The sequence below is a fragment of the Glossina fuscipes genome, unplaced genomic scaffold (genome assembly GCF_014805625.2).
Source record: "Glossina fuscipes isolate IAEA_lab_2018 unplaced genomic scaffold, Yale_Gfus_2 0, whole genome shotgun sequence".
Taxonomy (NCBI): Eukaryota; Metazoa; Arthropoda; class Insecta; order Diptera; family Glossinidae; genus Glossina; species Glossina fuscipes.
Window position 1 is genome coordinate 11,145,740 of NW_023998414.1, and position 24,591 is coordinate 11,170,330.

At 33.6% G+C, this 24,591-nt stretch overlaps 5 protein-coding genes and 1 long non-coding RNA gene across 6 annotated transcripts; 3 read left to right on the plus strand and 3 right to left on the minus strand.

The window, feature by feature from the left end:
• Window positions 1-485: 485 nt before the first annotated feature.
• Window positions 486-2,892, minus strand: LOC119639856 (probable 60S ribosomal protein L37-A). Its single transcript, XM_038037534.1, has 4 exons — window positions 2,830-2,892; window positions 2,436-2,571; window positions 1,693-2,210; window positions 486-866 (listed from the first exon to the last, which is right to left on the minus strand). Exons 1-3 carry the CDS (start codon window positions 2,830-2,832, stop codon window positions 2,068-2,070), a joined length of 282 nt encoding a protein of 93 aa, XP_037893462.1. The 5' UTR covers window positions 2,833-2,892; the 3' UTR covers window positions 486-866; window positions 1,693-2,067.
• A 905-nt stretch (window positions 2,893-3,797) lies between these two features.
• Window positions 3,798-5,335, plus strand: LOC119633344. The gene is made up of 2 exons (XM_038026857.1): window positions 3,798-4,148; window positions 4,212-5,335. The coding sequence occupies exons 1-2, from the start codon at window positions 3,969-3,971 to the stop codon at window positions 5,214-5,216; spliced, it is 1,185 nt and encodes a 394-aa protein (XP_037882785.1). The 5' UTR covers window positions 3,798-3,968; the 3' UTR covers window positions 5,217-5,335.
• A 619-nt stretch (window positions 5,336-5,954) lies between these two features.
• LOC119633358 lies at window positions 5,955-6,345 on the plus strand. Its single transcript, XR_005246869.1, has 3 exons — window positions 5,955-6,016; window positions 6,175-6,225; window positions 6,279-6,345. It is a non-coding gene; the product is annotated as an uncharacterized LOC119633358 (long non-coding RNA).
• Window positions 6,346-7,144: 799 nt separating this feature from the next.
• Window positions 7,145-10,044, minus strand: LOC119633349 (gametocyte-specific factor 1 homolog). The gene is made up of 3 exons (XM_038026870.1): window positions 9,684-10,044; window positions 9,365-9,617; window positions 7,145-7,258 (listed from the first exon to the last, which is right to left on the minus strand). The coding sequence occupies exons 1-3, from the start codon at window positions 9,846-9,848 to the stop codon at window positions 7,239-7,241; spliced, it is 438 nt and encodes a 145-aa protein (XP_037882798.1). The 5' UTR covers window positions 9,849-10,044; the 3' UTR covers window positions 7,145-7,238.
• Window positions 10,045-10,130: 86 nt separating this feature from the next.
• LOC119633337 lies at window positions 10,131-19,713 on the plus strand. The gene is made up of 11 exons (XM_038026844.1): window positions 10,131-10,547; window positions 13,959-14,117; window positions 14,173-14,651; window positions 14,722-14,874; window positions 14,929-15,006; window positions 15,079-16,278; window positions 16,335-16,434; window positions 17,686-17,963; window positions 18,032-18,165; window positions 18,834-18,965; window positions 19,033-19,713. The coding sequence occupies exons 1-11, from the start codon at window positions 10,424-10,426 to the stop codon at window positions 19,631-19,633; spliced, it is 3,438 nt and encodes a 1,145-aa protein (XP_037882772.1). The 5' UTR covers window positions 10,131-10,423; the 3' UTR covers window positions 19,634-19,713.
• A 1,975-nt stretch (window positions 19,714-21,688) lies between these two features.
• On the minus strand, window positions 21,689-24,196 carry LOC119641971. Its single transcript, XM_038040909.1, has 8 exons — window positions 23,938-24,196; window positions 23,717-23,868; window positions 23,451-23,633; window positions 23,159-23,368; window positions 22,913-23,089; window positions 22,360-22,652; window positions 22,150-22,295; window positions 21,689-22,064 (listed from the first exon to the last, which is right to left on the minus strand). The coding sequence occupies exons 1-8, from the start codon at window positions 24,194-24,196 to the stop codon at window positions 21,697-21,699; spliced, it is 1,788 nt and encodes a 595-aa protein (XP_037896837.1). The 3' UTR covers window positions 21,689-21,696.
• Window positions 24,197-24,591: the final 395 nt, after the last annotated feature.

Sequence of the window (24,591 nt, forward strand, 5' to 3'; positions counted from 1 at the left end):
TTATTAAAATTAATTTAGCCAGAGAAAAAAATCAAAAGGTAAAAAAATGTTAAGACACTAATGACGTTTTTGCAGAAATTAAGGATTTTTGTTGGACTGCATTTCATAGTTTAACATCTCTGTTTTACTGTAACATATGGCTCTAATAATAAACCAACAAAACGAACGAGACCGCGGGTGCCAAATGTAGCTACTCAAGCAGGCCATAAAGTATATGGTACGTTATTGTTTAAAATTTTATTGACTATAGCATCTGAGAACAAGAAACCTACACCAAAAAATAAGAAGAACTAGAAACCTACACCAAGAAATAAGAAAAACAAGAAACCTACTGAAAGCTTTCTACCTACGACCAAATTAAACACATATTAAAACGTAATCATATAGCTATACCTAGAGTCCTCCAAAACACGATAGCAATAAATGCATGCAAGTGAAATATTTTTGAGGTACTCTTAAATCATTATTATTGGGAACTTTAGCAGTGATTTGTTTAAGGTAACTAAAGCTTATCTGGTCAAATCTCTTTGCTTGAGATGCGATGCATCATTATTTCATAACCCAACTCATTTTGATGTAGCTTATACAACCACTTCATTGTTTGATTTCCGGCTGGTAAGTGATTGTACATTGCTTCACCATTGCGATTAGGTGCAATTCCCTTCCATATCAACCAAGTACTTTGGTTCAGGTGCTTTTCTCTTTTGTCCCGCTTGCGAAAAGGAAAATCCCAAATGGTATTAATGATTGGGTGAAAACAACGGGTATCCGACAAGCAACGATGGTGAGAGGTCAGGCCAATTCAACTTTTCGATCCTCTGGTAGTGACGTTAGTTGGAGATCATATCGCCGTTATCGGAATAAAGCTGAAAAGATCATTCGGAAGAAAAGAAGGAACTACTTTATTAACTTACTTCCTGGGATTGATCGTTCAACTATGCGGAGAGTATGGAAGAATTATCGTTACTGTAAGGTGAACGATCAGCTATGTAATCTTAATGCTGTGCAGCCTGTTATACCTGACGATTGTGGCCCTTCTATATCGGAGATATTACATGTGCTTTTTTCATTTGTATCCATGACTGATCGGATATACTTGTTGCCTCGTACAAAATTTATTCAAGTTCCATTGGTAATGATGAAATCCCCATCTTCTTCATCAAGCTTATTTTCCCATATATTTCTCTTCTATTGATTTTTCATATTAACTCTATCCTGACTCAATCTACTTTTCCTGTTTCTTGGAAGACTGTACATATTGTGTCCATGGTCGTGTGTGTCTAAGGTCAAAATAGTGAATGCCTTACATGATTTGAGGCCCATATTTTCCTATATAAATCTTGCGAAAAAAAAACTCAGAAAAGTTAAACGGATAAAGGCAATGAATAAGTAATTTCTTTAAAAGGTAAATATAGTAAAAGTAGGTAAACATTTTTCTCTTTTTTAAATTTGACTTTTTCTCTTGTTTTCCATTAATTTGCAATCGAGTGCTATTCAGATTTATCTAAGAGAAGCAACAAATATTAACCATTTTACAGAAGTGGTGATTTTATAAGATGAACCAAAGTAGCAAATAAAATAAACATTTTTCTAATTAACTAAGTACCATGTGGACAACGTTATATAAATTTTACCAACACATGATATGAAAAATGTAGTAAAATAACTGTATTTTGTTATTCGATCACTAACATAATACAAACCGCACATTTTTTACCCTTAAAGCTTTAACACATCGACAATATCAATAAATAAATATTTATTAATTAGCGTTGAGATTGTAATCAAGGAAAAGATTAAAAATAATGCATATACTGCTCAATGTTCTGACCAATCAAAAAATATTACTACTAAACTTTGATCGTAGTGTTGAACGACCAAACAGAAAAAATCTCTAAAAACTCCGTTCAATGAAATCCAAAGTATTTTGACGTAAAAGCCTTCGATTTTTTTATTTAGCTTTATCAAATAAACTGAAAAAGCCGTTCTTTTATACATATCTCTTAAAGAAGCAAAGCATAAAGACGTTTCAACTAAATATTCCTGGATTTAATACACGTAAGGATTTTATTTAGTTTGTACCGATTTCCGGGGCTTGGCTTGGGTACCCTCACGGAAACCGTTACGAAAACGTCTCCTAACCACTTTAAGGAAACGCATACGACCAGTACCAGTAGTCTTCCTCCTCTTAGCCTTAATAGACCAATTATCTGCAAGAATAATTGAAAAGATTAACAAAAAGCAAAATTCTCCAAATAAAAATATGTCAACAATAAGTCATTTAATGAAATAATATAATATCATTTCATTATAAACATTGTAAAAATTTTGATCTGCCTGCGGGCTTGAGTTGCGAAGCTGTTGTAAAGCCAAAAACATCAAAACACAGACCTTTTATTAATATCAATTCGCACAATTTAGCAAATTTTACTCACACGAACGTAACTTAGCAGCTGGATAACCGCATTGGGCGCAAGTAGATTTCTGGATATGATACGAAGAACGGCCACATCGACGACACAATGTGTGGGTCTTATTATGACGTTTTCCAAAGCTGGACGTACCTTTTGTCTAAATATCAAAAGATACATTCATTTAATTTTTGACAATCCATTTTCAATTAAAGTGCATATATATGATTTGAAATTTCTATCGTAAATGTATTTAGTAATCATATTTGATTTGCAACTTATTCCCATCCAAAATATATAACTCGTTTATAAAATCATAATTCTAGATGGGTAGTCATTTATTATTCCTCACGATTCACGTAACCGATGTTTTCGAAAAAATCAGATTTTAATCACTCCAAAAAACCACAGTCCATACCATTTTGTTTGGAAAGAAAGAAAGAAGAATTAATGAATCAAGCACAGCCGACTTTACGTTGTGTTGATAGAAAAAAAATTCATATAAGTGCAGCCAACTTCACGATAAACTCTACAATAAGTAGGGTTGCCGTTTTCAATAAGAGGTTAATAGTTTAATATTTTTATATCTGGAGAGATTATATATAAAACTTTTTTTGAAATATTCCAAGTTTTTTCAACACAAATTGAATAAATAATTTGCAAAATTTTGGCTATAATCTTTACACACATTCGTCGTTTTAACAATGTTAACTTATCAGTCTCATAAGTATCTCCTTAGTGGCATATTACAATTTGCTTTCAACGTGCATATGTTTAGCGCCTTTATTATCATGAGGATTCTATTTAGCAAATCGAAGTAATTACCATGAGCAGCCAACTTTCAATCCATGCGAATATACGTCGCAGTCTAGTACTTCGAAAATATCAGCCAGCCGTCATCACACTGCTAAATATACATGAATGTATATAGAATCTGTTTTTAGGTAATAAACACATATACAACAAATTTATACATTTGGAACTTAAATTTATGAAAAACCTATGTGCACACGATATGCGCGAAGAGTTACATCCTTATAATGGTTATTATGAGGCAATTATGGTTCCATACAGCAAATTTTTATTTTTGAAAATAATAAATAATAAATAAAATATAATAAAATCATTATTGCCAAAAATAAAATTTTGTAAAACAGCACTTGCTTCATTCATATTTAATTTTCGAAGCTTTTTTTGTAGTCATAGAATTAAGTTTGAAGCATTGCTGTAGCTTAATTTTTCATTTTTATGTTTATACTGCATTGCGAGAGAACATATTGCATTGTTAGTAAAATATTAAGTCCTACTAACTATTCCCTAGTATCTCTAAATAATTTCAGCAACGATTATGGCAATCATTGAGATTGTTAATGTTAACCATCAGGCAGCAGCGTTTTTCTCCAAAAAAAGGGAAGAGTTTCTTAGCGATATTGGACTATACGAAAAAAGAATGTAAAGATTTGGGCTGCACATATTTGTCTATAACTTGTACACGTTAGTGATATTCGGCCAGATAGCAGAAGTAATTAAACAAATTAAGAATATTAATATTAAATCATGATGTTTGCACCAGGAGATGAGGACGACATGGTTGAATGTCCTTACAATAAAGTGCATAGGATGCTGCGAAAACGTTTGGCGAAACATTTAATTAAGTGCCGTGTCAACCATCCCGATGCTGAATTGCAGAAATGTCCGTTTAACAATACTCACTTGGTACCGGAGCCAGAATTTGTTGTAAATATTGAAAATTGAAAAAGATGATATTTTTTGCATAACGTTTAATGAATTAACTTTTAGAATCATGTCACTAATTGCCCAAATCGCAAATTAATTAGTAATTATATATGTGTGCCTGTGGCAAAATTGGAGGAACGGCCTCAGCATAAGCCTGTCGAGACTGATGAAAATTGGGATGATATGGAAGCTGCGGACTATGATCCAAAAAAGTATCTTGAGAACGTTCCTGTGTTGCGAAGACCGGATGGTACGTGTCCCTCGGAGCGAAAGGACTTTGTCAAAAAGGAACGGAAACGTTTAGGGTATGACGATAGTGATACGGATAGCGATCGTCCAAGTTCCTCGCACAAATCTTCTAGATGTGAAGAAAATGATGAGAGGGAGTGTACGCCAACAAATTATCTTGAGAATGTTCGTATGTCACGACAATCGGATGGTACGCGTCTCACTGAACGAAAGGAGGTTATTAAAAAGGAAAGCAAACGTTCAGCTTATGATGATAATGATACTGGCAGCGATCATTCACGTTACCCACGCAGAGTTGTGGAAAATGATGATAGAGAAGATACACCAACAAATTATCTTGAGAACGTTCCAATGTTGCGTCGATCGGGTGGTACATGTCCCTCGGGGCGAAAGGAATTTATTAAAAAGGAACGCAAACGTCCATGCTATAACGACAGTGATACTGATAGCGACCCTCCAAGTTATTCACGCAAGTTGTTTAAACAGGAAGAAAGTGAGGGTTGGAGTGAGAGAGAGCGTACTCCACCGCCACCACCTATTATTAGTAATTGGCCCGGTTCTAACCGGAGCGAAACTGCTTCAACAAGTTCAGCAACGTCCTCTGGAGGATTCTCAACTTCGTTCATTGAACAAACTTCCCCAAGTACGAAATCCTATAGAGAGCGTTCTCCACTACCTCGAGAAATTAATGACGCTCGGTACAAACGAAATAAAGGTTCTTACTACGAACAACGCGATCTGTCGAATTTACCTATCTCTCGTAGTCGGTACTCCAATGGAACATATTGCGCAGAGCCAGCTGTGAATTCTCTTAATTAATATAAATGGAAAAGTCAGTACTGGAGGAGACGCGAAAATAAATTTTTAAGAGCAAAGTTGTCATTTCAATATTATATTTATAGTTCTGTTTTGAAATATAATCGCTAAGATTAAAGATTATTGTGAATCGCATAAAATAGAGGAGATTTTTTTATTTTTTGCCGAGTCTACTCGTATTCTTGATATTCAATTCCTTTCAAGGTTGCGTAGGATATAAATGTTATACCATTCCGTCATGAAGGTTGGTAGCATATGTCTTCACAATTATCTTCATAGCGGAATTATGGATTTTTAATTTTGCAATGCCCAAAAATAATCACATATCCCATAAAGTATGTACTCTCGATTAGCATAATAATTTCTGCTAATATAGATGTGATTGCAGTTTTATGGGATTCATATGAAAAGTTAATATATATATGTTATTTCATGGCTACGAAAAGCCACAACAAAAGTGTTTACATTAAACACAAATTACAACTTCCTGTTAACACAAGATATCGCTCTTAAATTGCATCAAATAAGAGCTAAGTTTAAAACACTATTGGTCGCGAATAGCGCACAATAGATATAAAATTATTGATAAGTAAATAAATAAAGCTGAGTTTATATCAAAACACTTCGTGACTATCAAATTGTACAAAAATAATAGTTACTCTGCTTTATTTTGGGATCGAACGTCTTTCATAGTGCAAAATTTCGCACATAGCCGACATCGCTCCTTTTTTTTTTTTCTAATTTTAACAAACAATTTCGAGAAAGAAGTACGACGCCGTGAAAATAGGTAGAGCTCTGAACAGGTAATCACAAAGCTTTTTAAATAATATTAGATTAAGTTAAAAAAAAACAAATAAATAAATACAATATATATATATATGTACAAAAACGATGGTACATCCGCAGTGGCAACGAATTCTAGCTTTTTGTTTTGTTATGCTTATTCGCATTTTTTTTACAGTACTTAGCCGGCAATTCAACATCATTACAGATTGAGATGATTATAACGAAGGTATTCATATTTTCAAATTCATTTTCATTGGGTTTTATCGTCAATTATTTCAGTTAGAAATTATCAAAATGCTTAATTGCGAGCATGTTGTTTTGGATTTCTCTACTGAACAACAACAGACTAATAGCTTAGTTTATATTGTGGAAAGTCTTAAGGAATGTGATGTCATATCCACTGCCATACAATTGATATATAGCAAACGTTATGCTGAGCTTTCTTCATTACACCGTATAAAACATCAAATAAAGGAAGGGAAAATAATTGTAAAGTTTTCATTGCCTAATTCACAACTTCAAATAAGAGATGTCAACAATTTAAATAGTGAAGATGATAACGAGAGACCGTGCACTTCTACCCAAGCAAGAGAAAGGGAACTACGTCGCAAGCAACGTTGCTTGAGACCGATGAGACAAATTACCCAAATAACAGCAATACGTGATTTTCAATTTGATGGAGCTATTATTGACTACACAGTAAATCAGGGACCTACAAAACGCTGTTCAGTAGCAAAATTTCAAGCCAAATTTTTCAGTTGTGCTGATTTTATATTACCCGATTTAACAAGTTTGAAACTTGAACGATCTTTTAAAGGCAAATGGTTTAATATACTGCGTGGCGATTGCGAAGGAAAAGGGTATGGGACATATGAAAGAGAAATAATTTACACAATTACGGATAAATTTTGCAATTTTTAGAAAGAATTTATTAAAAGATTTTGGTCGAATGTTTGTTTACCGCAATTTTGAGTTAAATGAAATGCTTGCTGGCCTTACCCGTTCTACGCTAATGACAAGCTCAAGCATTAGTTTGAGCAAGATTTCTAGTATTCTTCGCGTTTTTCGCGATGTAAGACGTATTTTTGAATATATTACTTGTTCCGAATACACGGTATTGTTTTTGCTGCCATGCGATTGTGGGCCCTCAAAGGATATCACCAAAATTGCACAAAGGATTAATTTTGAGGAAATGCAAACAACAGTTCAGCTAAGAGTAACGGGTGCTTCTGCAATGCCTCAGATACCTTGGACACAAGCTGAAAGTCATATAAAAGAATTATTACTAATAGCCTTCCAGCTGGCATTCGCTTATCGCTGTCATGAACATTTAGTATTTTTGCATAGCGTAAAAAATGTAAGTAATTTTTACCGAAAAGTGACAACTTTTTTTCGCCCTGCTTAAATTTTAAGAAACGAAAAGTTTTCATTTAAACAACATGTGATTTAACTAACATTATATATATATTAATAATTTGCTTTTCTTTATACCTTATTTCGTATTCAAATCGTTTTCTGTTGGCCTTTTGCTTATTTAATACAAATACTACCTATTATACAAATTATTAGTTTATAATGCAATATGAATGTAAAAAAGAATATATTTATTTATATATATATATATATATACATTCCTTTACAGCTTCAAAGATATCAAAATTTATTAGTATTTAATGGTACTTTAGCACAGAAACAACAACAAAGAAATGAGCAGGTAAGGTGAAAATGTTTCAACAACGGACATAAGCTTAAAATATAAAATTTTTATTCTAGAACTGGTTTTCTAAAAATTATTTACAGCGGATCATCGACGTATGCTTGAAAATTGGCCTTTCAGCTGTAATAGAATACGAGGACAATTTGCCCTTACCCCTTCAGAACGCTGCCATAATCCAATGCAGATGGCAATCGACACCGGCTGTCTGGCTCATCGATATAAAAAAAGGTTCAATCTCAGATTGTAATCCACTTAATCGTTTTGTGGAAGTTCTTAACATTTTATTGAAATAAATTATTTTTTATGTTATATATTAAATAAAATATTATATTTCAACATAAAATGAATGCAAGGTTAAATTAAGTGTTTAATCTACTTTTAATTACATTTGCTCGTTTCTTTAACAAATTCGCGTTTACAAAAGTTTTAAAGTTTATACACAACCACACTTTATAGTACACCTAAAGTGCATAAGAAAATAAATTAGGTCAACGCGTTAAAAAATGGGGGAGGTCGGTGGCGAAAATTACCCTATCGAATTCTTGTAATATTTCTGGGTCTGTAGGTGTAAGTGTGTGTGAAATAGTTGTCTCACCTCACCAGCCAGGATCAAAGGCATCAATCGGACCAACATCAGTTTCTTCGTCTTTGCCCCCTCGATCATTCTGAACGGTCAAATGAGCAATGATTGAGACAACAGGCTCAAGGTCGCAAGCAACCTCCTCATTCACTGGCTTTACGGGAACAAAATCCACAGTGAATCGTTTGCTACTAATACTATGTCGGGAGAAGTGTCGAATTTTACGAGCTGAAATAACTTGAATCGCAAGATCACTTTCTCTCTCCGCTCCTCAAAGAACGATTTCCTAAAATTATAACCACGAAAACTTGTAATTTTTTAACTGCGACCGAAAGTCTATGCTTTCAGAGTCGTTTTTTTTTCACGTTTGCGAAAAATATTGATACCAGGCCTCCTTATGAGCCGTCGTGCAGGCGTGTGCGAACTTTGCGTGGGCAGATTCAATAAGAGGTCGCGAATTTATATTTCCTTATTAACTCGTTCAGCGAATCGATTTCATTAAATTTCTCGATCTCTCTGCCCATTTCGCATCGACGCTTGGCCAAGAAACTTTTAAGATAATCTCTCATGACTGCAAACATATTTTCGGGCTTCACTTTGAGCATATTACAGATGTACATATCGGCTACGATTCCGTCTACCGCGCGCTATATCCGTAAGAAGTTCGTGTAAATCTTCAGGTACAGGTGTAACTTAAGAGCGATGTACAGCATTCTATTTATACATATTTTCTAGACTATTGTTCTCAAAGATTTGTCGAAAACACCACTCGTTTCTTTTGCAATAAAGTCTGTTTATTGTTTGCAATGTTTAATTTTGTCTGTTGCCTAACATTTTTTTTTTTTTTTTAAATGAAAAGTTATAATTTCCAAATGCCAAATAATTATTAAATTCAATCTATTTTTAGGCTAACTTTATAAGTAAAAAATAAAATAAAAGCAATTGCTAATTCAGTTTTCGCATCACAATTTTAAATAAAAAAAAAAGTAAACTTCACAAAAAAAAATGATCGTATAACAAGCTTTTTGCTATGTTCATCACTTTGCGTCACACTTTAATTTAATTTACCTTGTAAACGTAAACGCTCTTCTTGACGGAATTTCTTGCGATCTGATGGTTTCGCACCATTTAAAGAACGTAATATGGGCGCTTCACTTACATATTCACGAGGATTATAAGTATTTACTCGTGGCTCCTCATCCCAATTCTCCGGGCATTGGTATTCAGGCACCGGTGGTGGTTTACCAGCTTTGGTAGGCGCTTTGTCTATGTTACAAAAATTTTCAAATGTCTTACGATCTGGGCAGCTTCTAACATGGAACTATCGGAGATATTGATTTTAATAATGTTGCACGTGCTTTTAATAAAGTTGTCTTTATGAACTTACTTCCAATTCAGGTTTATTTAATATATGAGTGACGTTAAATGGACAAAGAACTTTAGGTACCGCAGCATGATTACGTCGACAACGTCCCAAATGAACTTGCATGCGTGACTCTAATATTTGATGAGCTTTATCGTATGGACATTGTAGTAACTCTTCGGATTCCATTTCGATTAATTACTTATTATCTTTAACAAGCTCTCCAATTTTAACGATAAAGAATTATTATGTGTAATGGAAATTTATTAAATTTTTTCATTAAATTTTAGCAGCAAAATATAAATATTTTGCGTTGTTTGTAATAAAAATTTTGATCTTCTTTACCCTTTCATTTTACGAGCAATATATGAAACGTTGGTAGCACTGGCCGCCATATATAAAATGAGGCAATCAGACAAATGACACATAAATTGGCAATTGATATTATTTAAGGCAAGTTTTTCTTTTTCAAACTATTGGCAGGCCTGAGCAAGGGAAAAAACGCAGCCAACTAAAATAAACAACGTCAGATAAAATAAATTTTGTATTCATTATAAAATGTAAAATGTTTCAGTATACGTCAAATTAGAAAAAAAAAGAAGTTTAAAGAAAACTTTCGACGGAAAATTTATAAAAATACAAAAGCCTTTAAAAAAAAGTTGCGAAATTCGCTAATAACGGAAATAGATCGCTAGCTTGGTAAATCCCGGAGCATTTTATAAAATAAAGGATTTGTAATTGCGGCCTAGCTTTTATGCAAAACTATGCCTTTTTACGGTTTACATGTACCGGTCAAAAATGTTGGCGTAGCTTCTATCGCAGCGGCTCCAAGCAGTGCGACATCTGCATCTGGCAGTGGTGTTATGTCTGACGGCGGTAATGATACCGGTAAGCGTTTAAAAAAGAAAATAAATAACCTTATTTTTTGCGTGTGTCTGCGTTTTTGTTGAGCAGTTATTCGTATGCCTATAGAAGGTTAGAAATTTTCTTTTTCTCTTCGCCGCAACGGTTTCACACGGTTTTTTTTTTTTTTTTTTTTGTGTATTAGTAGTAGCAGTAGTAGTTACAAAGCATTTTCGCCATTAGAGCTAATTTTTATTTACAAAAAAATATGCTAAATCTATGTAATAAAAAGGACGATTCCTCACTATGCGGATTAGGATTTATTTAGCTTTTTATGCTAAATTGTATAAATTTCGAAGTACTTCGTTTGAAGGTCCCATCAATCAAAAGTCATGAAACACCTCGGCGTAGTTAGCTCTTTTCTAGCAAATAGTTGTTTTTTCTATAACCGTTTTACACCATTAATCGAAGTTCTTCATCCGCCATAGCTAAATTTTTCTAAAAACAATGTCTCTTAAGTGTAAACTAACGCTTGACATAACCAGATTTTAAGATGAAAGCAAACTTATTGAATTAAACAGATTAGACCTGTTTATGTATTATTTTTTTTTTTTTTTGGTATGTTGAACAAGGAGATGGACTAAGCCAATAGATTTATGTATTATAGTCATTATTTACAATAAATAATTAAAGAAACTAGAAAAAAATGTCAGTTCTTAATAAAGAAAAGGCAAGGAAGGGACATTCCTTAATATTCGTCACCGCAAAAATATCGATTTGATTCACTTCATGTTTATAGGCATCCACGTTTGCGACGACAACTTCGAGGTTACGTACATTTTTTTCTTCAATGAGCTCATGAGTATATCACTGAGTTTTTGGATGATGGATCTGTTTTATATTCAAATTGAATTTTATATCGACTTCAGCAGTAATATGAAATTTTCTTATTATATGTAAGGTACGCGACATTGGTGAAATTTTTTGTGATACTTTTTATTACAGCCTATGACATTCTGTCAAATTTTTCTGAAATATGATGCCGTTTAAGCGAATATAGGTCGCGAATCTTATTAGTTTTATATAAATAGTGTTTCAGATATCTGAATTCGCATTCCAATTACGAAAAGCGCTAAGCTTTGGAGCATAAAAGAGCAAATATACAAATATATAGATTTCCAAAAGTAAACTATAATATTTGTAAAATTAGAAAATAGATTCGCTTTTTTGATTTTTTTTATTCGCTTAGCTTATAAAATATGTTGCGACTTTTATTGTTCATCATTAGATCTCTGCTGCTTTATAGGACAACTTATATATACATAATGTAGTATTTTTGTTTTCTGACACCAATTGAAAGTTATTTATATTATTTAAAAGCAATTGCGAAGAAACCGAATTAGCCTACACATACATCTTAGCAGCATTTTTATCGCAAAGCCAGTTATTCCCAAATTTCCTATAAAATTACATAAAACTCAACAATATATTTGTCAGTTTTAACCGTTACCTATATCAATGTTCATTTTATTCAATAATATGTATTTTATCACGTGTAGGGGCTAGTAAAGAAGTTTTTTTTTAAATATAGAAAAATTGTTGTTTATAGTTACTTGCTGTCTTGACGCAGTTGGTCCTAGTAATGGTGGGTGCGATCTGACACTTTTTGTGTAGACTTTGATATTTATTCTTACTCTTATTCTTACACATGTTATATATCGTGCGTTTGTATCCAGCCCTAAATATATATATATATATATATATATATTACGCTTGCGTTTACTAATACGCATTGGAAACCCCATTAAGTACAATGAGCATACGATTTATCGTCCCTTTCGCGTCTTTTGTCGGAAAATTAAAACAGAAAGTTAGTTGATGCTGTTTTACTTGATGACAGCGCATCTAATCTCGTAATACCCGCCATTCTACTACAGCCATGTATACAAGAGGTAAAAAGGTAAGCTTTCATTTATGGAATATAAACTGCATTGAAAGAGCATTTCAGTGAAGCGTGAAATTTTGCAATTCTATGCTCTCAAGATACAAAACTTTGAAATTGATTTCATCGGTAGGGAACGTTTCTTAGACAAGCTATAAAAGAGTTTGCAAATTTCAGTACACCAAGCAGCTCGCGTAATAGTACCCTACTTGAAAAATCCAAGCCTATGCATAAATCTAATTTAAAATGCTTATTGCCTGAGGATTGGAAATGAAAAGTGAACACCAAACGCGAAAAAAATGTTTGCTTCATCATCCAATCAGACGATCTGCAAATTCAAATTACCTCCGAAAAATACCAAACTCATGGTTAACGTGAAGACGTTATTCATTCCTATTCGCAACAATTAAGAAATTTGAGCTAAGCTATTGTTGTACAGCGATCATTAAATTTAGTTCAAGTTTACTTTAGTTTCAATTTTATTAATTAATAATAATAATAATAATAATAATAATTAATGACAATATAATTACGCAATAATAACCTCTATTATAATAAAAAATAAAATTGATATGCCAGGATAACTGCAGATTCTCTTTCGGCACAATTGTAAACAACAATGACATGAAGATATCAATAACATAACCATATTGTACAGTATAGAATTAAATCGAAGATGTAGATGTAATTTATAGATTAAAAGAGCCCTCCACAACCACACATTAAACCTACTTGGATAACTTTACAATCTTAACAAAGAATAGTTTTGATGACGTTAAGTACTTATGGTCAGTTTGAATTAAATTCGTTGCCCTTTCAGACTTCATTGAACTGAGTTATATCGTGTAATTACTTTGGTGGTGAAAAATTAAATTTCTGATAATAAGGTACGTTGGAAGACCGAAATCGAATATCCTCAGCGAAAACTGTGATATTCTATCATACCTTCGTTCGTATTGAAGGCATATGCTGTGCATTTATTTACGACGGCCTGTAATTTGTTGTTGGAAATATAATCTAATTTGTACGTCCAGTTAATACGTGCGCACCATATGATAGACTGCGGCAGGACAACGCGTTTACTTGGTCTTGATTTGGTAAAAATTGGAACACCAGATGAATAGAGCCATAATTTGCTGAAAACGCTACGAAAGTGATATGTCTTCATTAGTGTTCATCGGAACGTTTAGTTTCAAGGTTAGGGACTACTACGCGTTGTCTACCATTTAAACATGGTGGTAAGGAACGAAAATCGTAGCCAGCAGATGATGTGACAACGGCTTTAGATTTATTTGAATTTAGCTTGATGTTATTTGATTGTAATTTGAAGATAAGGTCACATGGTATAAAATAAAATTGGGCAAAGGAAAATGTTTAGCAAGCGATTGGCATTACCTTAAAGAAAACATTTTTGATATTCATGGTGCATTGATCAGAAAATTTGCATTATTAACCGTCTTATGCCTAAATGATATAATTTATTAAATTTTCTCATTTTATTGAAATTATTTCAGTTGATTCTCCTTACGTCTTCCGTAAAAAATCTGATGCCTTAGAAGTTTTAAAGAAACACAAGGATGCCCGTTTAAAGGAATTTGTTAGTGAAGATGAGGCCATTAAATATGCCCAAACTGGTTATGAAGTAGTGCAAAATAAATATAACGATAATAAGGGTAAGATCCTAAGTAAGCATTCTCGGAACAAATAATGTTTTCAATTAAACAATAGCTTCTACTATCTCACTGGAAAAGGCTGCCTTTCGACTTCCCACTAAGCACGAGCTTATTGAATTTCGAAAAATAATAGAATCTGGCGATTGTGATCGCGTTAAAAATATTATTTGGGATAATCCTAGGTACCTAGTAAGCTCTGGCGATACGCCAACAACACTGAAAGAAGGTTATCGTTATAATGCCATGCATATATGTGCAATTTCAAAAAAACCTCAAGTAGCTGAACTTATTCTAAAGACTGTATATGACCCAAAATTTGTCGATTTGCTCACTGGTAAAAAGGGCGATCAAAAAATGTGCGAAGAATTGTGCGCAAATCTGTTAGACTATTATTTAAATATGCCGGAGAAAGGACGCAGTGAAACACCATTACATTTAGCCGCGAAATATGGTTGCGTCGAGATGGTGGAAGTGCTAACCTCCTATCCGGAATGTAAGCTGACAAAAAATAGTGAAGATTTACTCCCAAAACAGGTGAAAAACTATATTTAATTGAAATTCATTGTGAAAATTCGTATAATTCGTATAAATGATTTCTTTTCAGATCATTTGCTCGCGGTTGACCAATCCGAATGCAGATGTTCTTAAAAAGATTGAAATGTTATTAGGAGAACGTTTTTATGTTCCCGTGTTGCGATCTAATGATGGATGCATGCCAGCACAAATTGGCCAACCATTTTCTTCAAACAATCCACCAGTAAGTTTTTTTATGTATCCTTTAAAACTAAATAATAATTAAAATTTTAAATAGAAACTTAACTGTGATCCCTTAAGTCCAGAGGTGGAAGTTAAAGCTATTGCTGGTCCAATGAGCAAGGAACAGGCTAATGTAAGCTATCTTTTTGAATTTCATGTAAATTCATGTAAATAGTCTTTCTGAGAATTTTTTTATCATTCTTAGAAATTTTTCCGTCGTTTGAAAACTCCGCCTAGAAATGGTAGCAATATTACTTCACCAATCGCGAGTAATTTCTTTATCTCTCCTATGAAGTCTCGACCAGTTAATAGTACTCCATGCAAAACGCCTAAAAAAAGCATAAACAATAGTCTCGACTCACTCACTGCCTCCGTAAAGGGACGTTCACTCTTTAACGTTAGTGACTACAATGGATGTGATAAATCATTTTCTTTAGAAGATTCATTAGATTATCAGAAAGAAACTGGCGGTAAAATGAATATACTGCAGAGCACAGAAGATAAAGAGACAAATGTAAATTTCGCAGTTACTGGTGAAGCAAATAACAATCGCAAGAATCTCATGGGTGAAGATAATCAAGATAATGCATACAAATCTTTATATCCGGGAACGCCACTGCTTCAAAAAAGAAAATCCGCTTTCTTCAGTTATCGCGAACCATACGTCGCTTCTCCTGTAGTGCAGGAATTAAATAATACACAGCAAAATAATTCTTTTATGATGAACGTTTCGGATGTATACAATACCCCTGGCTTTAAAGAGCGTCACATAAAAAATACGGATACTGAGAAAGGCATAGAATGTATAGGCCGAGAATTGGCCAAAGAGCAGAATATTGAGTGGCGCGAATACTGGGATTTCTTAGAGGAATTTGTTGACATAGCTGGGCCAATAGGCTTGCAAAAATTGGAAAACTACTTGTGTCAACGTCAAAGAAACGAGGATATGAGTAGAAGAAAAACCGTCAACAATACTGTGGTACTTGATGAAGTTACTAATGCTTTAGAGAAGTGCGGCTTTGCCTCCGGCAATGTCAATAAGGATGATCGCTTTGACAAAACTGATTATGAAAATGAATTGAGAGGCACTAAAGTTGAGAGCCCCATGGTTTCTAATCCTTCGACGAACCATCAAATGTTTACGCCTTATACATACGTGGAGAAGTCTTTGCAGGTGCATGCTAGACGAATGACGAAGACAATCATGCATAACATGGATAATGTTGTGTCTATAAACGATGCTTTGCTTTTGGAGTTAAAACGTGTAAAGTCGTTGATTTATAGTTTTAAAGAAGACCTCAGTTTTTTGAATGTTAATTTTGAAAAAGTACATTCGCGCATCGGCAACTTAGTGTCAATTTTCTTGCAGAATTCTCAAGAAGTTACTGAAGACGTGAAAAACAAGGTATTGGCCAGAAATATGCAGCAAAACAATTTATTAAGTTCGGTATTCATTTTTAGATATTAACTATTTTGCAAAGTTTGCTGCAAACAAATGGGGAGCGCCGTGAGCATATGGACTGCGTATGTGCTCGGGTTAAATATATGCTGGAAATTAAAGGTGAATTGAATTTCTTTTGTTTTTCTTTCTATTTCTAACATGATGTCGATTATTTTCATCATAATGCATGACAATAATTCTATACACGGAAACGCTTTCCCCCATAAGATATTTATATATTACTCGATGTAGTTCCACCTACCTGTTCGTCCGTAATTCTTGCTTCGAATTTTTCTAGTCTCAAAAGTCCATACAGAAAGTTGAAGCTTAACATATTGATTCCATTTCAAAAATCATTTTGGAGAATGGAATCCATCCTCTCTTTTACGACTAATTTTAGATATTACTTTAGCAATTTTTCGATTGTCTGTACGCTGGCAAGAGTCCTTTTCTCCCTCAATATTTATAGCGAACATTGTGATAACATTTCAAATGTCCAAATGTTACTAGTGTAAAGTTATACAGATTATAAATATGTATATTGCTATATGCTATATAAACAGCTTATACTAATCTACCTACATTTTGAAGTCGAATCCTAACTTAATCAATATTCTCGTCAAGATTAGTTATTTATTCTTCACCTATTTTCAATTACTAAAAATTAGGCTTCGTTACGAAATAAAGAGCCATTTTTCAGGACACTCCTTATACGCTCTGTGGCCCAAGAAAGAAATAGTCCTGTGTACTCTACACCACTAATTTTTCATAAGAACCTTTGTATGGGGTGGAACACAAGAATTTGCCTAATTTCAATATTTTATGACATAGATTGGTCCATAGTTGCAATTCAACATAAACGTAAATAAAAACGATAAGAAATAATGCAAGAGACAGACAAACTTAAATCGATCCATAAAATGTGAGCTTATTCTCGGTCCTTTTGGCCGTAATATGAATTCGGATAAACTTAAAGTACATCGCATGTGTTGGTAGGGCAAGAAAACGTAAATAAAGGACAAATAGGTATTTCCACGGCAAGTATTCCGAAAAGATAAAAATGTATCGTTTTTTAATATAACTATTCGGCTTTTTCAACTCAATTCGTCTAAAGTAAGTTCTCTGCTTAGAACACTTCTTGAAAACGGGTCATCAATTACCCATTTTTGTTAGCAACTTTATGTGTGGGTACCTTTGTGCCGATCGCCCTTATGACAAAGACAACTCAAGCATTGCAAGTGTTTATTTGCTTCTACCGCTTTACCAATCTTTTTGGCAAATTTCATTTTTTACAAAATGAGGTAGTTTTTCATACGAACTTTTATTTTAGGTTTTTTAAATGATATTTATTGCTTTCATTTTTATTTCTAGTGGAACAAATTTTACCGGAACACTTAAAAACCGAAGAAATGTGCTCGAATATTTGGTCTCAAGAAAAGGATTGTGACTGCCATTGGGAAAGTAATTTAAGTCGTAAGACAAGTCGTCGCAATCGTATGGAGGCACGTTTTAAAAATCATCAACGTCTCAAGCAATATGAAGCGAACAAACAACAGCAGCAACTACCATTAAAACAAAGCTCTGACCATTGGCGCAATGTACAATCAAGTAACGATTCTTCGGATGATATGGACGAAGAAGTTTTTTGGGTTAGAGTTTAACTCATTTTAATTACTTTTCTCCTCCAGTAATTAATAACTATTAATTCCCATTTTAGTCTGACGTTGGTTCTGATGTAGATTTTGACAAAGAAAATCAAGAAAGTTGGCATACTCCTCCTGAAAGTCCATCGCATATTGATATGTCTGACGTTGAAATTAAAGAAGCTGAGCATAAGATTTTCATTTACGGGTATTTAAACATTTAAATAATTTCATGTATTAACTCGTGCGATGCGGCAAATATTATAATGCACACCATTATACCCTAAGTTGACGTACGTTGAAAATGACATATAGAAATGAGCATCGGGAACTTTATGAACTGTACATATCGGATTAATAGACATTGCGGAATCGATGTTGATATAACGTGTTTATAAATTCAAAACGGGTTTCAGTTTTTCTTTTCCTGTCTGTCCAAAAAAAAAAAAAGAAAAGGCCGAACTACTTTCTTAAGGCCTAAGGATGAGCCTAAAACACCACCTAGAACGCTACTTTTTATTTTTCTTTTATTTTCCAAAGTAAGTTCGCACATTGACAAAACTGAATGAAGCCTAGTCAACAAATGTCAAAAAAAAAAAAATAAAAAAAACAGGTAACAAAAAAAGTGTTAAATGTAACCTCAGTTTTCTTTGAAATATGCGATCTTCATAGTCAAATATCGTTCATTCATTATTTACAAGGTTATAAAGTCTATAGGATTGTAGTCTCGACATATGAAAAATCTTGAATTAAATAGTAGTAAATACAGGACGCAAACCGCCGAGTATTCATTCACTCAATGTTATTATTATCATTATTATTTTTTTTGCCCTTCACCTGAATTTAGATTTGTATACATCTGTGTTTTTGTTTTAGTAATGAACCTACGAAACCTGATATGGATGTTTTGAATGCCATTCTTCGTATCGATGTCGATAAATCGAAGTACCCAAATGTTCATTCCTGGAAAACCGCTTTGATGCGTTATCCTAATGACGAAATGGATTTGTAAGTTTTTTTTTTTTTATTTTACTAATCGACTTTGAATTTGATGTTGTCATTTTTGTTTGCTTAGCTTTGCGTCACCTCGTATTGTGAAGAAGTCTCATTCGTTTGTGAATCAAACTTCGTATAAAAACGAGAATACATTGGAGACACCGCCATCACGTCAACGAAGTCAGTACGCATTAGTACGTTCACAGACCAGCCCTCTGGCCGTTAATTCATTAAAGTCTTCAACCGATGCTATTAAAGAATCAAACTTACAACTGCCCACAAAACGTTTATTCATGTCACCAAAAATCATAACTGCCGCATCAACCGTCGATAATGCTTTGAATATAATAACCACAAAAAACGCAATGAATTCCATTAGAGATACGATTACAACAGTCACCACTAAGATTGCAAATGAGACCATGACCACCGGTTTACTAACTGTTAATACTGCTGCTTCTCAGCCGTCGAGACCGCTAACGCCCATAAATAAATTACGAGGACTTTTTAGCGCCTATCGCGAACGTTTGTCAACTTCTCCTTTATCAACTCCCCTGACAGAGAAGTCAACTTCCATCATAGATAATATGAATTGTGCCAGAGAAAAGAACAGCAACGATGAGTCTGGCACTCCTAATCTCTCCCGAATGAATAGGTCGGACATGAATGCTTGTGAATGAGCCGGAAAACTATTATTTATGTTGGTTTTTGTTTTCAGATGAATTGCCTTTTATTTTATTGTTCGTTTTCTTCTCTTATATAATCATTTCTTTTAAAACTCTTTCACTACAATTATTTATTGCAGTCGTAATGTTTTGAAAAAAATTTCGAATACATAATTTTCCTTTCCCCTTACCAAACGCATTCAACTATCGCATTCTTTAGTATTATTACAAAATTAAATATACAATAACACGTTCTTGTAATTGTCTCGTATTAATTAATGTTTGGAAGAACACTACATTAAATTGATTTTTTTTTTTCGTTTCGCAGCGATTAAAATTATTATATAAACCTTTCGTTTTTTTTTTTTTTTTTTTTTTTTTTTTTACGACTTTTTACCCTCAACCAGCAGACGTCAAGTGCATTAAATTGCGCAAAAGTTGAGGTTTTTTAATTGCATTGTAAAGCTCTTGCGAATATCGTAATTAAATGTATTATTTGTCCTAAATATATAATAAAATTTTTTGTAAACATTTTAAACACTTTTTTTTTTTTTAGAGAAAAATTCTAACAAGACGTGATCTTGAGTTGAAATAATGCATCTCCTTGGCGCAATCAATAGATTTGTCGAAAAGCGAAAAACAGGGAAATTCGTTGTTGCATTCCATCTGGTCGATGTTAATATTTGTTCGCTTGATTGGAGAGTGTGTAATAGGTTTCTTTCTTATTAATCCGGTTGTAGGATATCATTTTCTGAGTTATGGCGGAGTTTTTTCACACTCTCTGCTGTTTGGCGTTGAAAGCAATATTTCTTATTGTAAAAAATTGCAGCAAAATAATTACATTTTGATATCTATTTATCCAATGGCGGTACGCAAGACTTAGTGATAAATAAATGCTAATCTCTCGTACGCGAATAGAGCTAAAAATATAAGCATATTACATTTACTATATAAAATATGAAAATTTTAATGAAAAATTGACACCACTAGCTAGGCTCACTTCCGATTTTTTCGTAGCGTTCATTTGATTGGTTTTGTAAACGACTTGTATATTGTACCTTAATATGAATCTCTTCTTCACCTCTCTTTGCAAACTATGAAAAAATATTGTGTGAAAAATTTGAAACAAAATTTCCTGCTTTTTGTGCATGTAACAGCTGCCATTCAATAGTATGCCCCACACTATTTATAATTAACGGACAAATCCTTCCATTACTTTCTGTAAAACTATTCAGCTTTATGGTCACGAACGGGTTGCTTAATAAACCAAATTTGTCCATTTTACATTACATGCCTAATAGATAAGGAGAGCGACTGCCAAGTCAGTGCTTTAATTACGATTGGCGTGCGATTGCAATTATAGTGAATGCTCGATCGGGAAAGATGTAACAAATATCGCTATACCCTATACCTTACTCTTTTCATACCACTAATCATTTCTTAATCATTACCGTGACTATAGGTATATATGGGAGGCAAACAAGGTCCCTGAGGGATTGATTACATTTCTGTTGTTTACATGGTCTTCAATTCTTAATTTTTCATTGTAATTATCTGTAATATCATATCGTCCACACGTAGTATGGATAGGTACATAACAGCTGGTTTGCTAACCGATTTGGTAGCTGTGATCAAGTTAACATTGCTAGGTCGTCGTGTCGCCCCTTTTACGGGTCTTTTATTTTATCCTAATCTTTGCTTTTTTTTTTTTTTGTCTAATCTAATTTCACGCAAACTTTGGATCTTAAAGGCAGTAAAGTAATGCGTATGTGCTTCTGGAATTTTTTATCTCTGAGCCTGCACAGATTTGATTCATGTGTGACGGACGTCAGCAACGCGTCGCCGAAATCTCAACTGTATAATCCAGTGATCAAATCATGTAGACACACACATATGTGCATAATACATATATATATATATATATATATATAAATTAAACAAATTTTTATTCATATATAAAAAAAAAAAAAAAGTCAAAGCGTCTATCGTCCGCTGAATTTTAAATTCTTTTAATATTTATCAAAATTCATACAATCAATTAACTGATAATTTCCTTTTTTTCCTCTTTAATGACGCTTTTAAAGTAGAACAGGCTCTGACTGTTCCACTGTTGATTGTGGCAAGTTTGAACGATAGTCGTCTTGCGTGTTGTTCGTATCTATGCTAGTTTTAGACGAAAGATGACTGCTAATAGAAAGTCGACTACGTCGCTTACGCATCGAGTCCACGGATTGTGTGCGTTTTTTCATCGAGATCTCTTCATCGTTAATTGCCCGACAAATTTCAATGAACGCACAAAGCTCAGGACTCTTTAAACGCATGCAAAGAGCAAAAGCCTCATCCAATGCCTCTTTTCCCCGTTCGATTTTGTGTAGGACTGCATGTGCCTTAACAATCAACATAGTGCTAAGAAATTGCCATAAAACGCTATTGCAATTTTTAGCTTCTGTGTATTAAAAAAGAGAAGAGAATTAGGATACGATTAGCAGAGCCCGTATTTATTTAAGAAAATTTTTTGCCATTATACATACCCTCCACTGCTTTTCTAGCTACTGAGCAGCATTCATCAAAGCGACTTTGACCCAAATGAGCTCGAGCAATTTCATGTAATAAATAGCATTTCTCTATGGAATATTTGGCAAAACGCATACGTTTCTCTAAACGAGCTAGAAATTTTCTGAAATTCCAAGATTATCGATATTTATTTAAGGGAAGGTGCATATTTTTAGTATTAATTTTACTTGTAAGATATAAGGGCATAATCGGGGGCATCTGGTTCCTGATATGTAGATTTGTCGCCGAACACAAATTGTACAACGTCTTTATATTTGTCGGTAGGCATGCGCAACAGCAACAACATACGCTCTTTTTCGCGCGATTGTATTATATCATCAGGTATAGTGTAACGATCGGCGTGTGCCAAAGCCAAAGTGTTATACACTTCATTAATATATTCGAATTTCCAAGGCATGACGCGGTGAGTTTTCAACACAACATAATCACCCATAACTTCTTCCACGTACTTCGAAAGTTTCTAAATAAGTAAAAGAGACAACACAATTGGATTGAGAGAGACAAAGGGCATACATAGCCCATAGCGATATAGCGGAGAGATCATATGAGTGAATAAAGCTTAAGACTACTGCGTATTTTAACAAAATATTTGTCATAAATTTTAAATGTTTGCAGTGTCGTAACTCGAATATTATGAGAGTGACATTCGGAAACGTCCTTCTTCTTCTTCCTCTTCTTCTCCTTCTTTTTAGTATAATATTAAGATACATATTTATTTACCTCCAATTCTCCTTCCTCGCGCAGTTTACGTATGGCACGCATTTGTGATAGCATTGTTCGTCGTGTCTGATACTGGACGCGATTTAAATGCGCTTCACGATGTTTATCCCAAATTGCCTTATCCGGGCATTTGCGTGACTGTTCCGTATATAAAGGACTACGCGCTTGTAACATTTTCTAAATATTAAAATTTTCTTTCAAATATCATTCGCGTATCATATTTAATCGCATAAAAATAATAATTACCAGAAATTTGCGAACAACATCGTATTTCGTATGAGTAAGTTGTCTTAAAAAGGGCGTCGACACTTTCGATTGAGGCAGCAATAAATTTTTATTCTCGCGCAAATGTTTCAAAAAGATAACGTCAATCCAACTCTTATTGAAATAAATTTGATTGAAGACTTTAAAAGCACGACGACGACGGGCCAATTCACGGGGTGATAGCAAAATTTCCTAAATCCGTTCAAAAATAAAAAAAAAATTATTATGTATTTTAAAACAAAATTAATAAATTTATTTTTATCAACGCGCGAACCTCTTTTTCTAAAATGCTCATAACATCGCATTTTCCCTGCTCTTTTAGAATTTTCCATAGCGGACGATCATCGACATTTTTTTCACGTTCAATTTCATCAAGAACAGCAGCGAAATGTTTCTCATTTTTCAATATGAATGGACCAAGAGTCTCACCAATCGAGTCTTTAAAATTCTCATCGACCTTTTCGAATGAATATTAAAATGAATGAATAAATAAATGAATCGGTCTCATGAAATTGAAATTCGTTTTTTCATCCTACGTACCACTATCAGACGATTAAGAAATGCGGCCACTTTTTTGCCAAAAAATTTACGCGTATTATCATGCAGTTCTACTTTACAATTCTCGAATTGATTTAATTCATAGAGAGCATCACATATTTCCAAATTGATGGGTGCATTATTTTCATCGATTGCTATCCGTACGAATATGAAAAAGAATTTCATCATCATTTCCTTATAAGATGTATGCATTAAAATTTCACTTTTTTTTTTTAGATTACCTGATGCTGCTTTACTATCTTCTAAAGCCCCTTCAGTTTGGGCAATGTTACGCTTACATCGACTTCTAAAATATAGAGCCTTATGGTCGAAATTCTTTAAATCTAACGACTTGTTATAATAATGTACGGCAATATCCAATTGTTGTTTGTGCGTATAGAATAGACCCCAATCTCGATAGATAATTTGCTGATGCTCGGGACTCCATGCTATGCGTTCCCAAGGCTTTAAAGCCGCCTGCATTTTTAATACTTTTTTCCTCTGCGCACTTAAAATCGATTAAAGGAAATCTTCTCTAAACCAAGTTTTTATACGAAAAAAAAAAAAAAAGAATTCCTTAGCAAATATTTTTATAAAAAAGAAATGAATCTAAACTTTCGAAAAAAAAATTTGAAATAATTTTTCTTGGCCTTTCCAAATTGATTATGTTAACTTCAATGCACACTGAAACGTTTCGAAATTTATTCGTATCGGCAGACCTAGGGCTTGATAAGAAAAAACAGCAAAAGTAGTTATACTCAAATAAGATTTCTTCTTAAGGTCTTCTTTCGGTACTTCAAGCAACAGTAGACGGCAGCGTTTAATCCGTAGTATATGAGGACATCAATCTTGTACCTGCATAAATGATCCTTTTTGTG